This window comes from Haplochromis burtoni, unplaced genomic scaffold, assembly GCF_018398535.1.
Source record: "Haplochromis burtoni strain Fernald_Lab_line unplaced genomic scaffold, NCSU_Asbu1 Contig_278, whole genome shotgun sequence".
Lineage (NCBI taxonomy): Eukaryota > Metazoa > Chordata > Actinopteri > Cichliformes > Cichlidae > Haplochromis > Haplochromis burtoni.
This window is the reverse complement of record NW_024582639.1, coordinates 335,604-355,163: the sequence shown is the minus strand read 5'-3', so window position 1 is coordinate 355,163 and position 19,560 is coordinate 335,604. Positions and strand designations below refer to the sequence as shown.

The window sequence follows — 19,560 nt, the reverse complement described above, 5'->3', positions numbered from 1 at the left end:
CATCAATGCATTTACACATGTAGACAGTAAAGATATCCATCCTTTTATAACCACCAGAGTGCATTTGGGATGTGGTGGGATGGGATCAAACATGTGACTGCTCAGATGCTCAATTTCACACTTTTTTTTTCTATTCTTGGCTTTCTATGACATCAGAGGGAGGGGATTTCCCTAATATGGTCATCTGCTGTTTGTTAGTGGCAGCCAATCAGAAGAAAGGCAGTTTAAAGGGAGTGGAGCTAAGGCAGAGGACCCAGTACAAGTTAAATAAGGATTATTTTGAACTATAAGTCAGATAAAACTAACTTTTTTTCTAGGTTTTTTTTTTTGCATTGTGGTATAAGTACCCTTAAATGAGAATAAATTGTACTATTTCATCCACGTCTGAAATAAAAGGAATAAAGGGAAAATTAAGGAAAGGTTACAAGAAGACAAACAGTGAGAAAGATAAAAAGCAAAGATTTTTTTATACACTTTAATGTTAATCCGATATTCCCAGCCCAAATTCAAATTTGTATCCCAATAATCGCATCCCATCTTGTTCAAATCATTAGCATCATTAGTCAGATTTATAAATAATTAGCCTTGTCCCAACAAAACCATCTCAATTATACTCGTTATAAATCACTTGTTCTACAGTTTTCAATAGTCTGGTCAATCCAGTCCAGCAAGGGTATCCTCTGATCCCCTTTTATTTCAGAGGGGAGCCCATTCCAACAAAAGAAGAGATTAACGGCGCTCATGGGTGACTGAGAGCAGCAGCTAAGCAGATTTACTTTTCAATTACTTGGACGGTAGAAACGTTTTGTAAGCAATCTCCCACTTTTTCCCCCCCAGTTTATAAAATCCATGTTTCTAGTATGGAAACCAACCAAGATTATTAAAATCAGAAAGATTTTTTTGTAGTTTAATATTTCTTAGTGGAAAGTGTTGAGACAATATAATCTAATTCAGCGGTCCCCATCAGCGGGCCACAGACCGGTACCGGTCCATCAGTCATTTGGTACCGGGCCGCAAAGTTGAGGCTCGGGTGTAAAATTGATGGTTTTCGGGGTTTTTAATCGTTATTTTTTTTTATCGTTAGCTCGGTTTCCCTGGGTCTTTGTGTGTTATGAATAAATCTTCTTTTTTTGGTACCGTTACTGCTTTTATTTCGTTGTATTTATCCGCGACACCTTAAAAGGTCAGTCCATGAAAATATTGTCAGACAAGGTTGGGGATCGCTGATCTAATGGACATGAAAACATAGACTGTAAATAAAAGATGGACACAACCACTAGTTTAGGTTATTTACAATTTGAATTTTAGCATTTTGGCCACATTTTTCTTTTCTTCTTGGCGTGAGAAGTGCCCATGTGTAGAATAAAGTACAGTCAATAAAAGTAACCAAACCACCGTTTCAGGTTCTAAACTTGTTAATTCACTCCCTTTCAGAGCCTCAAGTGGTCATTAGAGGAACTGCATTTTTTAGCTCTTTTCTTGTTTTCTCGCCACATGGGGAAAACAGAGTTCAGGAAAGCTAATTAATAAATATCTGGTGCTAAAAACAGAGATGACAGCAACACTCACTTGTTCTCAGCAGGTACACATTTTTAATACTCAACCATGATTCAGCACATTACACTGAGGAGCAGCTGATGGGTTTAACACAGGTAAAGCAGGAGTACATCTGAAACCCTTTAGCCTGTCTGCGCCCTCATCGCCCAGCCAGAGACATACAGTATTTACATGAACCAACAGGATCTGCATGGTCAAACATCAAGTCTGTGGTAGCAGGGCTTGAGTTTATGTACAGGATTATAACAACAGGCTTGGAGAAATGTTGGAGTTGAAGGTTACAGGATGCTTCACGACACAATGGTTCACAGTATATTAAGCACAAGTCCATACACTTACAGCATAAACAGTATAAAAAGAACCACCAGGGTACCTGATGGACCCTGTTAAAATAGAGCAATGTCGCCATCGTCTGGTCAGATCACACATCTGCTCAGAGAACAACAGATCAGACAACGTTTAACTTCACCAGCTCGGCTATCTAATCCAGTCAAGAATGAATGCAGAACACATACTATCTAAATGCAGAAGTAGCAGCTAGCTATCTGTCTATCTGAGGACCTGTCTATTTATCTATCTAGAGCCAGTACAAAAAGATATTTATGACCCAACAGTCAGCTTCCAATGGCTTTAAAAGGAGAGTCCTGTACAATTTTAAAGGACCATACCAGTGTTTTTGCACATTTTAGCTCTTTAACCAGTACACTTAATGCAACCGTGGACTTATTTCCAAACAAGGTTGTTGTCATTCAGCCACCGTTTCCTTTGTTTCCCTGCTCAGACATCAGAAATCAATGATCAGACGCCTGCAGCTGTTTGTTCTATGCTGTTATCATAGGATGAGCGGCCTGGTTTACCCCTAGACTACTCTGAGAAAATATCTACAGATAAGACATTTAGTGTCATGGATTTTGATTTAGTATTGCACAAAAATCACATTAATTAATAACACATTAATCACACTAGCAGGGATTCTTCTTTTTAACCACAGCCAAAAGAAAATCATTGGCATTATTATAAAATTGTATTTTAACCATTTTTTTAAATTTATTTCATTTAACCAAGAATAATATGCATTTTGTTGTTATTAAAGGTTCTGGCATAATAGAAAAAATCATATATTTCTGTAATATAATGTAACACACAATGATTAAATTTCTCATATGTATTTCAATTTTTCTTATTTCCTTTTGGTTGTATTGGGTTAGTCTAAGTTTGTGTGATATTTGCGGCTTACTGCAAATATCAATGATCAAGACAAAGCACATAATAATCCCTTACTTTGCATGATTGTACTTTATCACTACATCAGTTTGTTAAGGTAGAGGTCTGTCCATAAATATTTGGACAATAAGATTTTTAAAAAATTTTTTGCCTCTGCACACCTTCGCAGTGGATTTTCAATCACGCAATCAATATGTGGTTAAAGTGCAGAGTCTCAGCTTTAATTCAAGGGGTTTTACTAAAGTATTCCATTAACTGTTTGGGAATTACAGCCATTTTAAAACATATTAACTGGCATTATTTTCAATATAGCGGTTGTTTTTAATTCTTGGATCAAAACCCCCGCCTGAAGTCTAAAACCTATGGACAACATCAAATGCTCGGCTTCCTCCCTTGCAAAGCTCTGACAGAACTTGATGAGTTGTTTCTCTCCTTCTTCATACATTTGTCTTCCCATCATTCTGCCACAAGTTAATCTTGGTTTCATCTGTCCCTCTGTTTTCTGGCAAAGCCTAATCTGGCCTTGTTGTTCTTGAGTGTAATCAGAATGTCCCAGATTGCTGATTTGGCCATTCCTAAAGTTTTTGCTATCTCTCTGATGGGTTTATTTTGGTTCTTCAGCCCAATGATGGTCACCTTCACTTTCATTGCTTTGTGCCTTAAATATTTCAAATGCATGGTCAACACTTAAAATCAACTTTGCATCTTTTATCTGTTTAATTTATTATAGAAAAATTAGGGAACTGCCCTATCTGGTCATGAGACTGTTTGTCAGTCAATCGTACAACAACTTTGTATTAATAATTCCCAAACAGTTGATGCAATAGACTTTTTTACTACAATGATCAGACAGTAAGTACAATGTTGGCAACAGTGGGAAGGAAGAACTCAATTTTACCAGGAAGAGACCTCCGGGTCAACCAGGATCAGGGAGAGACCGTGACTGGTTGAGAGGTGACGTGAAAGGAAGGAAGATAAAAGAGATTACAAAGAGATTGGCTCAGTAAGGCATTAATAAGCGCTTTAAAAGGGGCAAATAAGGTTAATCTATCCAAATAAGAAACAAGCTAAAGGAGAACGTGTGTAATGCAAAGTGACCTAATTTGTTAATAAATGCACTAAAACTTGCTAAATCAGTGGTATGGTCCTGAGTTAAGTAGCTTAGTCATGGGTCCAAATGAACAACTGCACTTTCACCAGTAAAGGTATAAGACAACAGCCTGAAGAGAGAAGCCCTGTTTGAAAAAGAAAGCCACATCTGGATTTTTATAAAAACCTAATGTGGGACGAGCCTCACCTTCTGCGAGGAGTTTGGAGTTTATCTACATTAATCATCTCAAAGGGACATCAGTGATGATCAGTCAGCCTTTGTACTTGATGTTTTGCTCTTTTTCTTAAGCTCACACAATGTAAATAGGTGAAATTAGCATAGATTCTTGTGTGACCGTCTCAAAATTTTCCCCCCGGAATACTTTACACGAGCAGTAGATTCCTTAAAGTACATGCAATTGGGATTTTTTTTTATTTTCAGTAAAAGGGCCTGATCGGCGTGCTGATAAATCTGTCGACCTGTTTTGGTCTAAACGGGCTGAAACTCACACGTCGAGCACCGCAAATGACCCGTACAGCTCAGGAAAGCCTGCCCACAGCACACACCCGCGATTCACGTAGACTGAGTTCAGATTTGACAGACGGCCATTTGCACTGACTGAAGTTTGGGAGCATCTTTCTTTTCTTTTCCTCATCCTTTAACCCTCCTCAGGTGGTCACATGGCACAGGTGGTAAGCCAACGGCACGGCCTCAATCAGACCAGAATTTGTGTGTTTGCGTCCTCCGCCCGGTGTGTGTGTGTGTTTTTGGTGTGTGAATGATGAGAGTGTGTGTGTTTAATCTCATTGATTTCATTTGATGGCTGCTGATCGTGTGCGTGTTTGCTGTGCGTGTGGAAGGACACATCTTTGCCCTCGCTGTGCATGTGTGTTATGTCATTGTGTGGCAGATCTCCTTGTATATGTGCGTTTGGCGCCTCCGGGCGTGCTTGCACATTGATGACCTCGTCGATCCAGCTCCTGAAGCGGCTGACTCGCGTGTAGAGCGCAGGTGAGGAGGGATCAGCGCAGCCGTAACCCCCGGCGACAACGCCAGTGAGGATCCATCGACCTGTCTCCGCCTGACACACTAACCCGCCTCCAGAGTTGCCCTGGCAACTGTCGTCATGGAGGAGGCTGGTGTCTGGAGGACTGCCAGCACACAGGGTGCCGTGACTGGAGAAACTGTTGCCATAGCGCTTCTTACATTGCCATGATGACATCAGAGGGACCCAGGAAGCAAGAACAGAGTCTAGAAGAAGAGAAAGAAGACAACAGGATTACAAATACTAAAGCAAACAGCTGATTGAGGCGATGCTACAGGTATAAACATGTTTCTGTGCTCATTTTGGGCCGTGGTATATAACATGTTAGGCCAAAGGACTCATTAGTGCTGTGTTTAAGCACATGAGAGAGTACCAACAGAGCACTCTCACATCTGCAATCAATAACTTATAAACTGATTTTAGAAACAGAATATAAAGTCATCTTTCTGCCCGACTGGTCTCATGTTTATCCATGTCCAACCATCTTTCAGGGGTGTGTCTAGAAGAATCGCATAGAGTGGCACCAACCCTTCCTGAACCCCCACCCCACCATAGCCACTGGAGTAGAGTACCATTAATCTTATAGTCCCCAAAACCACTGGATGAGAGCATGGACAGAGCCAGCAGGAATGTTACAGAGTATATTTATTCAAGTACTTGTACTATGCTGCGCTCTGATTTTACTCCATCGCATTCTGAATGTGAATATTCAACTTCATACTCCATTTACTTAATGTTTTAGTTACTTATAACTTCTCAGATTAATTGCATTATTTTAGATCAAGCTACTAAGGAATATATAGAAGTATTTAAAATCATCAACATATCACTAATTCAATAATTAATAATAACAATATTATACTAATACTTTACTAATTTTGGGTTTTGTTGCTGTAGCCCATCTGCTTTAACTACGGTTGGATAAAGGTGTTGTTGCCATTCATTGTATGAACTACTGATCGTTATAGTAAGAATCTGACGATCTGTTTAAACAAAGTCTTGAAAATTGATGTTGTTCTGTGATCAGTACCTTAATTTTTCAGTTATTCAAGATTATTGTTACATTTTCTTTGCATGTTATCATAAAAATGTAATCACTTTGTGAAGGCCTTCAGTTCGAAATGTCGCAACAAAATGAAACAATAATTTTGAATATGGCTTAATCCAACATTTATATTTCTGCTTTGGAAAAAGTCTGCAAATTAGAGCATTTTTAGAAAGATTACAGCAGCTCTGTGAAGCCGTGATTATGCGGGGGGTGGGGTTGTTAGTATTCTAATGTAAGCCCTAACTTTTGCTAATTAGCACCCGACAGTACAGAAGCAGCTGATGGAAATGCCATTGTTGTACAAGTATTTGAACAAAGACGATGAAATGTGATGGGATCTCCAGAGTTATTAAAATTCATCTTGTGGGAGGGCTTAGATGTGCGTGTGTCATGTTTTCTGTTTCTTCGTTGCCTTTTGTGTTACGTAGCCTGATGATTGATGTGCATTTTGCTAATTTTTTTGTCAGTATGAATTAGCTCTACTGCATGTGATAACTGAGACAATTCTTTTTCATTTTCAAGCAGCTGCTGTAACTGGCTTCACCAGACAACAGATACAAATGAACCTTTAGAGTCATGGCTCATTTACAGTTATTTTCCTATTGGTCAATTAGCACTTTCACTATTAATTAAACAAAATCAAATCACAGGGAATGAAATGAAATGCAGTTTCCTGTTAATCCATGTACCACTGAGGGCTAGTTTCATCAAACAGTGCACATATTAACCACACGGTGGCGCCAGAGGAAAAGTTAGGAACTCATTGATGTCATTGTGATTTGTTTGCAGTGGAAAAGGAAAACCTGTATTAAATTTCATAGTAATTTCATAGCAATCCGGCCACATGTTGTTGGGATCCTGCTCCTGACACTAGTCCAGCTCATCTGCTCTCTCATTTATATTCTGTCCTCTATAAAATACTGATATGAAGATTTGCTGATTTTCACTGTTCTATACGTTTGTTTGTTGAATGTTAGACTGTCATTAAAGATGTTACTGCAGATGTAACTGAACAGATTTTCAGAATGAGAGTGTTTCTGATTTGTAGCCCAGCACCTTCTATAAAACTTACTGGTCAAAGTAAACCTCAAAAATTCCACAATTCCAGGTTATTCTTGTACTTCTGCAAATTTGTGCACCTGTGTTGAAACACACTACTCACAAACTGGTGATCTCCTCCACCCAGATGTTTCATCTAAAACATATTTTCAGACTTTATCTTTATATAACTGCCTACCTGGACCCGTCCAGCCAGCTGTAACCGTGACCACACAAGAAGATGGAGTACTTCCCCCTGAGTCTGTGTCAGTGGCAGGAAGGCATGCTGCATTGGTGTTGGGATCAAAGGTCAGACAGTGATTCTTTGAGTTAGGTAGCTTAAGCAAAGCCAGATCGTGTCCACCGCTCTGACCCTTAAACTTCCTGTGAACCACCACCTGCTCCGGTGTGAGGCGCCGCTCGGACCCCCCAACTATCACCACGTACCGGGACGGATCGCCGCCAAACCTTCAGGAGAGAGACAGAAGCAACTTAAGGGTAATTTACACTTGTGTATTACTGCGCTGAGTGGTTCCACTGCAATGTAGAAACTGATTTATTAATATTGCTTTGGATTTACCTGGTGACACAGTATGCAGACGTCAGGGCCCAGCAGGGGCTGATCAGAGTGCCACTGCAGAGAGGACTGCTGTCTTCTTCCTGAGACCGAAGCCACACAGACACCTGCCATGGCCACGTGGTCCTGAGCAAGAAGAACGAACAGATCAAAACTACTTCCTGCTTCTCTTTTTGATCTTGTTGCCCTTTCAAATTAACTTTTGTTCAACATATAAATGTCAGTCAAACCAAAATAACCACAAAATATGTGATGTTTTCCAACTCGGAAGCAAAAGTTGTGCAAGATTCACCAGCTAGCCAAACGTTTCATATGTCTGCTCTGGGAGCAGCAGGTCAGCAGGTCCAAGTCAGACACACCACAGAAAAGAGGAGCCGGGGTGGAGGTGGGTTGCAAAGCAGCTTGCAGGCAGGCAAAAGCAATTTAAATAGTGTGTCTTATATGAAGTTTACTAACTGGATGTGTAGAAAGAGATCAACTCAGCCATCAGCTTTTTTCTACTTTTTATAAATTGCATACAAATTATTATAAACTAAGAATCTTAGAAAACCCGTTTTTAATAGTATTAATCCTGTAAGTCCTGCATGTGCTGTATATGTTATTTCTGTGAAAGCCACAGGTTGCATGAATAATCCAGCGGGAGGTGGGAGGTGAGCCAAATATTTATATATATATTTGTCTATCCAGTTAAGCTACCAATGAGAATATTTTTGAGAATATTTTAGAGAAAATGGTCTGAGAAGTGAAGCAAAACAGGTTTAAATTTTCATTAATTCTGTTTTACCTGATTTTTTTCCCCCTACCTGAGTATGTTTTCCTCTCCCTGATTCCTCCTCTTGCCATCTTCCTCGGCCATCTTCCTCAGCCCACAGCTCGGCTCTTCAGGCTTAATCTGTGCCGTTGATTCTCGTGGCGTGATGTCACACCGTACCCCTGCATCCTCCCTTCGTCTGCAGCCCTGGATGCTCTGGCCCAGAGAGGGACACTCGCCTAGGAACTCCTCTTTCCCTGTGCACCTCACCTGGTCCAGGTGGACGGGTCCTTTCCCCTGACCAAACCCTCCAGCTGCAACTGCTCGACCGCTGGGGATGACACACATTCAAGAAGATGTGACTTTATGGTATGTTTTTGTTTTCACTAAAACTGTCATCTCTCATTCACCCTCACAAACATTAACCTGTGTCCAAGCTGTCTGCACACCACGGCTGCGTTCAGATCGTTCCAGCCTGAGTCGCAAATACTTCCCCAGTCACCATGGAGATACACTTCGACTCGACCTTCCTTCCTGCTGCTGCCACCCACAAGACGCACCAGGGGACCTAACCAATAAAAAGAAAAGAAAAACAACGCTCATTCATATTCATGCCTGTGCATCTACAGAGACGGTAGCTGTATGTCCGCTGACGGTGTTAAATGTCATCTAGTGTCTCTTTATCCGGCCGCTGTTCTCATTCTAATGGACTGTGTGTGTCGACAGGAGAAGCAGGACCTCTGGAGAACAGAGCCAGTAACATCGCTTTATTTTCACAGCTGTCAGCATGTGACATGTAAACCATTTGGACAGAAAAACACCAGTGTAAACAAGGAAGGCAGGCAGCATGCGAGCAGCGGCCTGCAGCAACATCTTGCCCTTTTGTGGCAAAATAAATTTCAGCACCACCAAATTTCTGCAGTGCGGTGCAATGATACTCCTGGTTTAACTGGTTTATTTCTTCCACTATGTGAAAAAGAAAATAAACTCTTTAAAATTGTGATTATGTTCTGAGACAGGAAATATATCTTTGTAAATTTAATTCAAGTTATTATTTTTAAAACCTGATCTTTATTTTTGTCCATACAAACACTGGGCATGAGTGGCTTAAAGGGTGAGGAGGAGAGCTCTGGAGGTTTGCCAGTTTGGGGAAATAAATCTAAGTGGTGAGTGCTGCTGCTATAATGTCCTTCGGCAAGGCGGTAGCCTCAAGTTGTTCACAACAAAGGCTGTATATAAATTATGACTTACAGTTGGTTTAAACTTCTGCGTTCAATCTGCGTCGTATGTGTGCAATAACTCCCCTGAAACAGCTGTGACTACTCCGATTGGCCTGTTCAGTACCGCAGATTCCTCCTATGCATTTCTGACTACGTTTTCTTTGCAGCTTTTTTAGCGTTTATCAGTTATTATTGAGAGAATAACAGCCATCGCCTCAATATAAGGTCTCACAGATGTCAGAATCTGTCAATTCCTGGTGGGACACTGCCGAAACTATCAGGAAGGATGTGATGGAATCATAAAAAGTGGAAAACCTTGAGTGACAAACATGTTTGCCTCAAAAGATGCTCATAACACAAAGCAGGGATCCAGCAGCGAAAATTTTCCCAGGAATGTATTTGTCTACTTGACTCCCTCTCACTTAAAAGCATTATGTGACACTACCAGAATGTATTGGAGGTGTGTAAAGGGCGGATCCTGAGGAAAATTATCCCAAAAGTTAAAAATGTTTCAGAATTTAAAAAACGAATCGGCTGATTCATCCTAAACTACTGCATGAAATCATCCCCATCACTCACCTGTGGAAGGTGCGATGACCGGCACCTCATTAGTCTCCTCATCGGACCTTCCTCTGCAGCGAACACCGACGTCCTCGCTGTGGGAGCAGTCGGTCCGTCCCCAAATCCCATGTTGGCAATCCAGCAGCGAGGTTTCAGATCCCTCGCACTGGACATCGTCCAGGAGGATCAGGCCCACGCCCTCGCCAAACGTCCCATCAGATACGACCTCAGCGTGACCCCTGGAGATGAGAAGAGTTTATCATCTACTTATAAAGTGATCAAAATGCAAACAGCAGTCTTCTTAGTTTTAACTATGGCAAACTTGGGGTGCAAAGAGTGCAGCTGCAATTTTCACTGAAAAAAGCTGCATGCAAAAAGACTAAAACTGTGTTCATACCTGTAACCCAGCTGCCTGCAGACCACCTCTGCATGCTGCTGGGTCCAGTGGTCGTCACACACCGTCCCCCAGTCACCGTTATGAAACACTTCGACTCGGCCCTCCCAGGGACTGTCTCCTCCAACCAGACGCACCACACCGTCTGAAACATTTTGTGGTTATAAGCAAAAATCAGATCCTCTTTTCTCAAAGGGAAGATTCTGTTTTATAGATGCTACATCTGAAATTAATATTAAAATGTGTATTTTTGGAGTTTGGTCACATGTATTGATATGTTACTGCTCGGCTCACATAAATCCTGTTCCTACTTGTCACAAACAGGATGTTGCTGCTCTATGCAGTAATGATTTATTGATGTTCAGAGCCCAGCGGCTATAAATAGCAGCTTTAAGCTCATCAGTGTGTACAATTGCTATGTGTGACTGTGTATATGTGCGTGTGTTTGGGTGCGTGTACCTGTATAAGGGCTGCAGGAGACCCCAGCATCCTCCATGTGGTCACAGTTGTGCTGCTCCCAGTTGCCATGAGGACACTGATCCAGGAACAGCTCGTTTCCTGTGCATTTCATCGCATCCAGCAGGATGGGACCTGAACCCTGACCGAAGTGAGCCCAGGACCAGGCTTTCGCCACACCGCTACAACACAAACACACACACACAGGTTTTTCCAGAAGGTTACTTAAGATAAGATAAGTATATTGTCTAAAGGAGCAGAGAGGGTAGTAGAGGGACCTGAGAATAAATAGGCCATTAATAAATAGTTAAAAACCAATTACCTCAACACCTCAGTTTATTTATCAGGTTAACTGACAGAGTCAAACAAGTGATGGCAGTTTTACTTAAACAAAGGGATCAGATAAAATGCTGTCAGGCAGCCAAACAGTGAATAGTACAAAACTGTCGTCCCACAACATTTGTGTTGGGGTGAATTGTTAAATGTTGTCATTGTTGTGCTTAAATTTGTAAACCTTGTCTTAAACTGCATGTTTAGATATTCTTCTGTTCTCCTCCCCCACATGCAGGATGGTAGAGAAGGTTATAGTGTTTAACTGCAGGCACATTCCATCTAAAGCTTCTGGTTCCTTATCTGGTAAGGGATGGCTACTCCCAGCCATTTAGGGGCTCGCCTGTGCTTGTATATGGCGAACCATTAAAGGGGTTAAGCCATATACAGATGAGGGGAGATGACCTTTGGATAACTAGGAAATGTGGTTGAACAGTTGTAAGCATATATTGTGTGGCAGGAAGTCACATCTACAGAGACACATACACATGCACTCACGTGCTTGCACATGCATGCACACACACACAGTGACTTAGGTTTTACGATACACCACATGGGTTTTACGGTGAGAGGTTGTGTAACGGAGTGAAAGCTGTGAGGGGAGACTGGAGCTTTGGAGTTGGCTACAGGTGTGCTAGCTCTCCCCTTGTAAGTAATACGTACGAGTGGATCTTGTGTTCTGTTCGCAGTCTCTCGTGGTCTGATTCCAGCAGGGTTGCATGTTTAGACCCAACAATTTGGCATTGATAAAGCTACACAGTGTCGCACAAAACGATCAGCTTTCCCAGGACGATTCATTGACACAAAATCTGTCAGTCTGCTGGATATAACTCTGAAAAACACGACTACGACAAAAAAAATACTCTAAAGATACTCTTTGAATAAATAAAATCATCCAAAATAATAAACTGCTTTTTTTGTGATGTCTTCTTAATCCCAGCTTGCTATAAAAAGCCCTTTTGTGCTTCTGCTTGTGCTAAAAGTGATGTTTAACCTAAAAATAGCATGCAGCAGGTTTGTTAAAAAGAAAAGTAAAACATATCAAACTACAGGGTGGGCCATTTATATGGATACACCGCAATAAAATGGGAATGGTTGGTGATATTAAAGTCCTAAAGGAGAGGGTTGCATTGACAATCCAACACAATGGGCAGCACATTGAACACATGTTATAAGTGGTCAGAAACTTGTAAATAACTCATGAAAGAATAAAGTTACGTTGAAACCAAGCACACCATTGTTTTTCTTGTGACATTACCAATAAGTTTGATGTGTCACATGACCCTCTTCCTATTGAAAAAACAAAAGTTGTATCCAAGATGGCCGACTTCTAAATGGCCACCATGGTCACCACCCATCTTGAGGAGTTTGCCCCCTCACATATACTAATGTGCCACAAACAGGACTTTAATATCACCAACCATTCCCATTTTATTACGGTGTATCCATATAAATGGCCCACCCTGTACAAAATGTTGCAGGAAAACCATTAACTAATTATTTGTTATTTATAAATATGAAAAAATAGGAGGAATCAGAGTACGGGAAGCAGGGAAGGGCTGGAAATTATCTAGAAATGATTTTATACAGTGAAATTTATTCAGTACAGCTTCTTAAATTTTAAAAGGCGCACAGATTCTGAACTCTTTGCCATCAAATCTTAAAAATTTTAATTAACAGGCAAAATTATGGCTTGTGTGGTCATTGTTGCTGTTTTCTGTTTGATCTGATATGTTGTGTCTTTAAAAAGCCCAACCAGGGACACGGTCTGCAAGGTAGCTGTGGCTAAACGTTTTATATGCACTGTATAGTTGCATTCTGTTTAAATGCACTCGTGTTAACATGTGTTGTTTAAATTTTACAAATAAACGTTGTATAAATAAAATACAAATATGGGTGGTAAATGTATACTGAACATTTGTAATTACAGCCTCTCAGATATAATTTTAAAAAGAATTCTTATTTTCTTTCATATGAATCATCAATTCATTAGTGAATTATTTATTAGTTCAATAATTTACTTTTTTAATCAATTTAAAAAAAAGTAAAACCTTGTGTTTTTCATTCATTACTTACATTTAATGTTTTTACTTCTCCATTTTCCTCATTATATTTAAAAACTTGCACTTCAAATTAAAGTACTAAATGCAGAACTCTTGTAAATGATTATTGTCACAGATTTGAGTTTTTCTTCCTCTGCTGTTTGTTCACAGGGAGGAGTAGTGTTAGCTAGTGCCAACATGCAAAGTGTCTACATGTTTGACACGTATTCTCTATCTATTGCAGAGCGAAACAAAAAATAACGAATACAATCCATGTGGGGAAAAACAAATCGAGTTTGCTTCGTTTTGTTTTGCGTGTCAAAACACATCAGCGCACAGCTGTACACAGCTGCATCAGTGTCAGGACATCTATTATTCACACGCACAAACACAGATGGTGAGGTGTCCCCCGGTGTTTCGGGAGATGAAATGCAACCTCGTGTTAAACATGGAGGAAGATCTTCACTTTCTTCTCCGTAGGGTTTACATTCTGTGTGTGAGGAAGTATTTTCAAGATGAGACAAACTGTAATCTGCTCTGCTGGAGAATCCTGAACATCTCCAGCTTACTCAACGGCATCTGATAAATAATTCAGTTTTAAATCTTTTTTGGGGCAGCACGGTGGCACGGTGGTTAGCACTGTTGCCGCACAGCAAGAAGGTCCTGAGTTCAATTCCAACATCAGGCCGGGGTCTTTCTGTGTGGAGTTTGCATGTTCTCCCCGTGTTTGCGTGGGTTCCCTCCGGGTACTCTGGCTTCCTCCCACCGTCCAAAGACATGCAGCTTGTGGGGATAGGTTAATTGGATAACCCAAATTGTCACTAGGTGTGAATGTGCGAATGAATGTGAGTGCGAATGGTTGTCTGTCCCTGTGTGTTGGCCCTGCGACAGACTGGCGACCTGTCCAGGGTGTACCCTGCCTCTCGCCCTATGACAGCTGGGATAGGCTCCAGCGCCCCCCGCGACCCTGAAAAGGATAAGCAGAAGCGAATGGATGGATGGAGGGATCATTTCTGGGATTTTAAAGATACTGGCATCTTCTGTTTGTAAAGTGATTAGTGAAATTTCCAGAGCTGAATGTTCCCTATATTTGTGTCATCCACAATGCCCCATCAATTCAGTCAGTTTCAGTTGCCACACTGCAAACCTGTAAATCTTGTGTAATTGTGGTGCCATTAGTCTTTCCACTGAGAGTGGGACAAATAAACACCTGCACAAGCAAAAGGTGCAGTCAAAAAGTTATGCAACTCCACACATAAAAACCTGGACCGGATTTACATTTGGCTGCTATCCCCCTAAAGGTCGTCTCCTTGAGCAGCCCTGCAACAACCTGCACACTTGGGATATGTGCTGGATCTTCTCCACTGAGTCAAAAAGGCAACACTTTAAGGACAAAGTCACAGGGAGCCAAATCGGGCATCTAGGGCAGGTGGTGTGATACATTTGCTTTGGCTAATAAAAATCCTGCATTTCCAATGTGCCGTTTGCTCTTTCTCCATCAGATGCATCAAAGAGTTACAGTAATGTAAATGCAGTCAGAGACCCTGGGGGAGTTCAATACACAGCACACACCCCATATTTATATACCATGTTCAAAAAATTAAGGGAACACACAAACATCACAGTATACACAACGTTAATTAAACTTCAGGGATATCAATCTTTCCAATTTGGAACCATAAACCACTGTGAATCCATTTCATCTGCTTTAGTGCAAATAAAATTGACAACAGGTGCACTTGAGAGGCAGCAACAACTGTCCCAAAAAGGGAATGTGTCATGGTCCGTGGGAACAGGTAGTGTTCGTATTGACTCAGTGGCTACGCCCTCGGGTTGGGTCGACAGCATCGCACCTGTATTCCATCTAATTACCAATTACCGGAGAACTATTTCACCCAGCGCGGATGGCTGCTCCACGCCAGTCCGTTAGTCACTCTTAGTGGTCACCGTCTGGCAATTGAAGACATCTCCTGCATGTTTTGCGTGCAAGAGAACTCCCTCAGTCTCCGTCTCTCCCTCCTTGGATTCTCTCCCACGGACACCCTCCCATCCGAGCCCCACGGTCTGACTCTGATTGTAAGCCACAGCATTCTAATTCTGGTTTAGTTTTGACTCTCTCCCTTCCTGCACACAAGTAATTGTTCCCCTTTCTGTTGCAGCTTCCCACGGTCCAGATCACAGCTTCCCAGGGAATTTCAGTTCCTCGGCTTGAGTTTTATTCTCGTTCCCTTGGTTGTTCCTGATCATTTATGTTAGAGAAATAAATCTGTACATAGTTCCTGTGAATTTTGTATTGAGTCTGCTTTTTGATCCCCACTCTGTGTGTATGAACCTTGGTTCATGACAGAATGGTTTTGCAGGTGGTGGCCACAGAATACTACACTCTGAGTGTTGCACAGATGCTCCAGTTCCTTCAGGCTGGTGTATCCATACGTCCCGTCACAGGAAGGTTTGCTGTGTCTCCGGGCTGTTACAAGAGGAGAGCTGGGCAAGGCTATAGAAGGACAAGCCAGCAGCTGAACTGTTATCTACTTCTTTGTTTGAGTACGATTGTACAATCAGGAGGCTCACTGTCAGACCGACACAGGGACCTGCAGCGGGCTACTCAAGTTCATTCTTCTAACCTAACTGTCGCAAACAGACTTTGAGGGATGCATGAGCACTCATCATCTTTAGGCAGTGCCAGTGGCACCCGGTTCTCTTTACCAATGAGACCAGGTTCATGCTGAGAACATGTGACAGACATAAAAGACTCTGCAGGTACCGCAGTACATATGCTGCCTGCTACTTTAGGAGTACACTTATCCCCTGAAAACTGTTTGGCCTCTTATTCGTGAACAGAGATCGAGCCGGTGACGATCCTTGACATGAAAGTTGGGTCAACTTGCCAGGTGGTGAGAACAGGACATACAGGGAGTGATCTAGAAATAGCAGCAGTTCTGGACCTGGTCCAGAGGTGCACAAGGAGAAGACCTTAGAGGGGATAGAAAGCCAATTTAAAACAGGCATAGTGTTTGCTTTCTTCATCTGTACATTTGTGGCTCTCCTACTACAGCAGGTGTCTCTGTGGCCTGAGGCTCACAACGTAACCTTTAAACTAGGACAAAGATCAGAATGTTTCCATACATCTCTTATCTAGTTGTGGTGGAGGTGTGAACGTACCCAAAACCGAGCTGTCTGCACACCACCTCTGCGTCCCTGTCGTCCCACTGGTCATCGCAGATAGAGCCCCACCTTCCTGCATGAAACACCTCCACACGACCTTCAAAGTCTTCCTCACCTCCAACCAGTCGCAGAGGAGGGCCACTGCCTGAGAGGAGATGGCATGAGATCCAGCAGCATCCACCTTGAATGCTCTCACACACATTTTATTGGAACCGAATCGCTCTGTGCCTCTTATGTATGGGCCGAAACATTCAGGTGCGTTTGCCACAACATTGTGGAAGTCACACTGACCTTCTGGTGGTGCGCACACCACTGCTGCTTCGTTTCCATGGCTACAGTCACCAGTGACGAACATCCTGCTCCGGCACTTACTCAGGGTGTTCTCATCACCGCGGCAACCTAGACGTTCGTAGTGAAATAGGCCAGAGCCCGAGCCGAACTGAGAGTGCTGCAACGCTGTGCCGATATCGCTGAAAATAGAAACGTCACCGGTGAGAATGAACTTTTTACATCAGTCGCACGTCACTGTAACTCGTAGCAGGTGTTTCATCCGACCTACCCCAGACCCAGCTGTCTGCAGATCACACTGGCATCCCGGTCTGTCCAGTGAGAGTCGCACACTGCTCCCCACTGGCCGTTCAGGTAAACCTCAACTCGCCCGCTGCCAGAGATCGAGCTGCCAACCAGACGTGTAGCACCTAAAATCACAAACACGCAAATTTTAATGATCAGAAAACTCAAAAATTCACAATGGCAACACAAGTAGATAATAAACATAATTTTGACATAATAACCCAAATACGTTCAGTACAAACTCATCTTCACAGGCATCACACATACTGTGAGGTTAACTGCTCATCAAGGTGTTTGTTATTCAGTTATTAGATTGTGATCGTATCTCTGGCAGAGCTCCACTGTTTGATTCAATATTCAGCACTGAACACCTCTACATCACTTTATCAAGCACTTGTCTGTTGACACATCCTGCAGACAAACATTAGCATTCCTTTGAAGTTTGGTTTCAGGTGTATCTAAAATCGACAGTCATCCTTTAAACTCGTTTGTCCAGAGGGGAATATCTGTCTCTTCAAATGCTAATCCCTCCAATACATGCAACAGCTCGTAATCATCTGTGGCTGTCTGTTGTTTCATAGCAAATATATAGCTATACAAAACTAAACTTGTTTTCCCAGCAGACCAGTTTTACAAGATGACACAAAACCAGTGGCCTGTTTTGTTTTTTTAAAAAGCATTTACATTTATCAGATAAAATTAACTCAACAGACACTTTGTTAGGTACACCATGTGGAAACAACTCAGTGCATTTAATCAAAATGATACTGTTGAAGTTAAAACTGAGCAACACAAAGTGGATAAAATGTGACTTTGAATGTGGCATGGTTGTTGGTACTAGACAGGCTGGTATTTGAGGAACTGCTGACCTACTTGGATTTTCCCACACAACCATCTCTAAGGTTTACAGAGACTGGTCTGAAAAAGAAAAAATATGTAGTGAGCAGAAGCGTGTACCTCTGTCCTGCTACTACTCATTACAAGGTATGCAGAAGAGTATCTCTGAACATACTGCATGTAGAACCTTGAAGCAGATGGACTACAGCAGAAGAAGAAAACATCGCGTGTCCTTCCTGTCAGCTAAGAACAGGAAACAGAGGCTACAGTTTGCATTTGATTGGAAATACATTGCCTGGTCTATTGAGTCTTGATTTCTGCTGCAACACACACATGTTAGTGTGAGAACATTTTGTAAACAACATGAAAGCATTCCAGCAGGATAACGTGCTGAGTCACAAAGATCGGGTATTCTCAAACAGGTTTCTTGAACTGACTGAGTGAGTCCACAGTCACCAGATCTCAGTCCAACTGAGCACCTTTGGAATGTGGTGGAACAAGAGATTCACATCACTAATGTGATGCTATCATGTCAGTAGGTACCAACATCTCTGAGGATTGTTTCCAACATCTAGATGAATTTGAGCGACAAACAACTGAAGCAGTTGTGAAGGAAAAAAGGGATCCTCAGTGTCAGGTGAGTGTAAATAAATACTAAAAGCCCCACAATCACATGGATTTGAAAGCCGTTATTCTATTAAATACATTAAATTCATAGATGTTGGTAACATTTGAAATACCTGGAACTCTAATCAGTTTAGAAATTGGTTGTTGAGCCAGTCAGAGGCTTATTTTTAAATTGAGTAATACTGATATAGAAAGTTTAGATTTTACATGCCAGAAACCAGATTTAGAAGTTATTCTCCATTACAAGAGGAACTGGGGTTCGGTTTATGACTGTTTTACTGTAATTGGAGCCACAATTTACAAAATGAACATGCTGCTGATTTAAAGAACTCTTCAAACTTGCATTGAGAATATAAACTCATCAGGAAAATATTTACTAAAATAAATAAAATGAAAAACAGCGTCACATTCCCCTTTTGGACATTTAAAATAATGCAGTTCAAGGAACTTGTGCACAAAGGGTCCATACGTTATTGAAGCTCAGTCATTAATCAGTCATGACTGCCAAGTATCAATAGAATTTTATCTTTACACACCAAATTTCTTTGGATTTTGAATTGTTGCAGTTGTTTTGCAGATATTACCTTTTACATAAAAGAGTATCTTCCCCTTTTTTTTTGGTGTGAAAACCTTGTGAACAGCTTAACCAACAGCTAACAAATGTTTCATTTGAATCTGCTGGGGGGGGGGATGCGCACAGCACTAAATGTGGAATGAAATCATTTAAAGGTCAACTTGTTTTTAATCATGCATGAACTGTTCAGAGCGTCTGTGGATATACCCTGGTGGCAGTCGCAGTAGGCCCAGCCAATTGCTCCTGAGTTCTGTCGGAAGAAACACCACGGGTTGGACTCGCGATCCGGGTTCCTGCAGTAGTTGTGGTCACCCAGGCCGCGGCCCGGGTACTGCATGACATAGTCTGGAAACTCAGTCCATTTCAGACAGGGGGCACCAGAGTCTGTCTGCGACACGGTGCCGTTGTAGTATCCCAGTTCTGTGAATCCCTCAGAGCATGACAGAGGCAC

At 41.8% G+C, this 19,560-nt stretch overlaps 1 protein-coding gene across 1 annotated transcript in view; it reads right to left on the bottom strand.

The window, feature by feature from the left end:
• Positions 1–1,572: 1,572 nt before the first annotated feature.
• The window catches only part of LOC102314534 (neurotrypsin), a 34,013-nt gene continuing 16,025 nt past the window's right edge, over positions 1,573–19,560 (bottom strand). The window contains exons 3-14 of the mRNA XM_005943877.3: positions 19,317–19,559; positions 17,058–17,196; positions 16,790–16,968; positions 16,496–16,643; positions 10,965–11,143; positions 10,509–10,650; positions 10,130–10,350; positions 8,757–8,898; positions 8,383–8,661; positions 7,583–7,705; positions 7,202–7,470; positions 1,573–5,122 (exon numbers count right to left, since the gene is read on the bottom strand). Of these exons, the coding sequence (XP_005943939.1) occupies positions 4,587–5,122; positions 7,202–7,470; positions 7,583–7,705; positions 8,383–8,661; positions 8,757–8,898; positions 10,130–10,350; positions 10,509–10,650; positions 10,965–11,143; positions 16,496–16,643; positions 16,790–16,968; positions 17,058–17,196; positions 19,317–19,559 (2,600 nt within the window). The 3' untranslated portion in view covers positions 1,573–4,586. The remainder of the gene's footprint in view (positions 5,123–7,201; positions 7,471–7,582; positions 7,706–8,382; positions 8,662–8,756; positions 8,899–10,129; positions 10,351–10,508; positions 10,651–10,964; positions 11,144–16,495; positions 16,644–16,789; positions 16,969–17,057; positions 17,197–19,316; position 19,560) is intronic.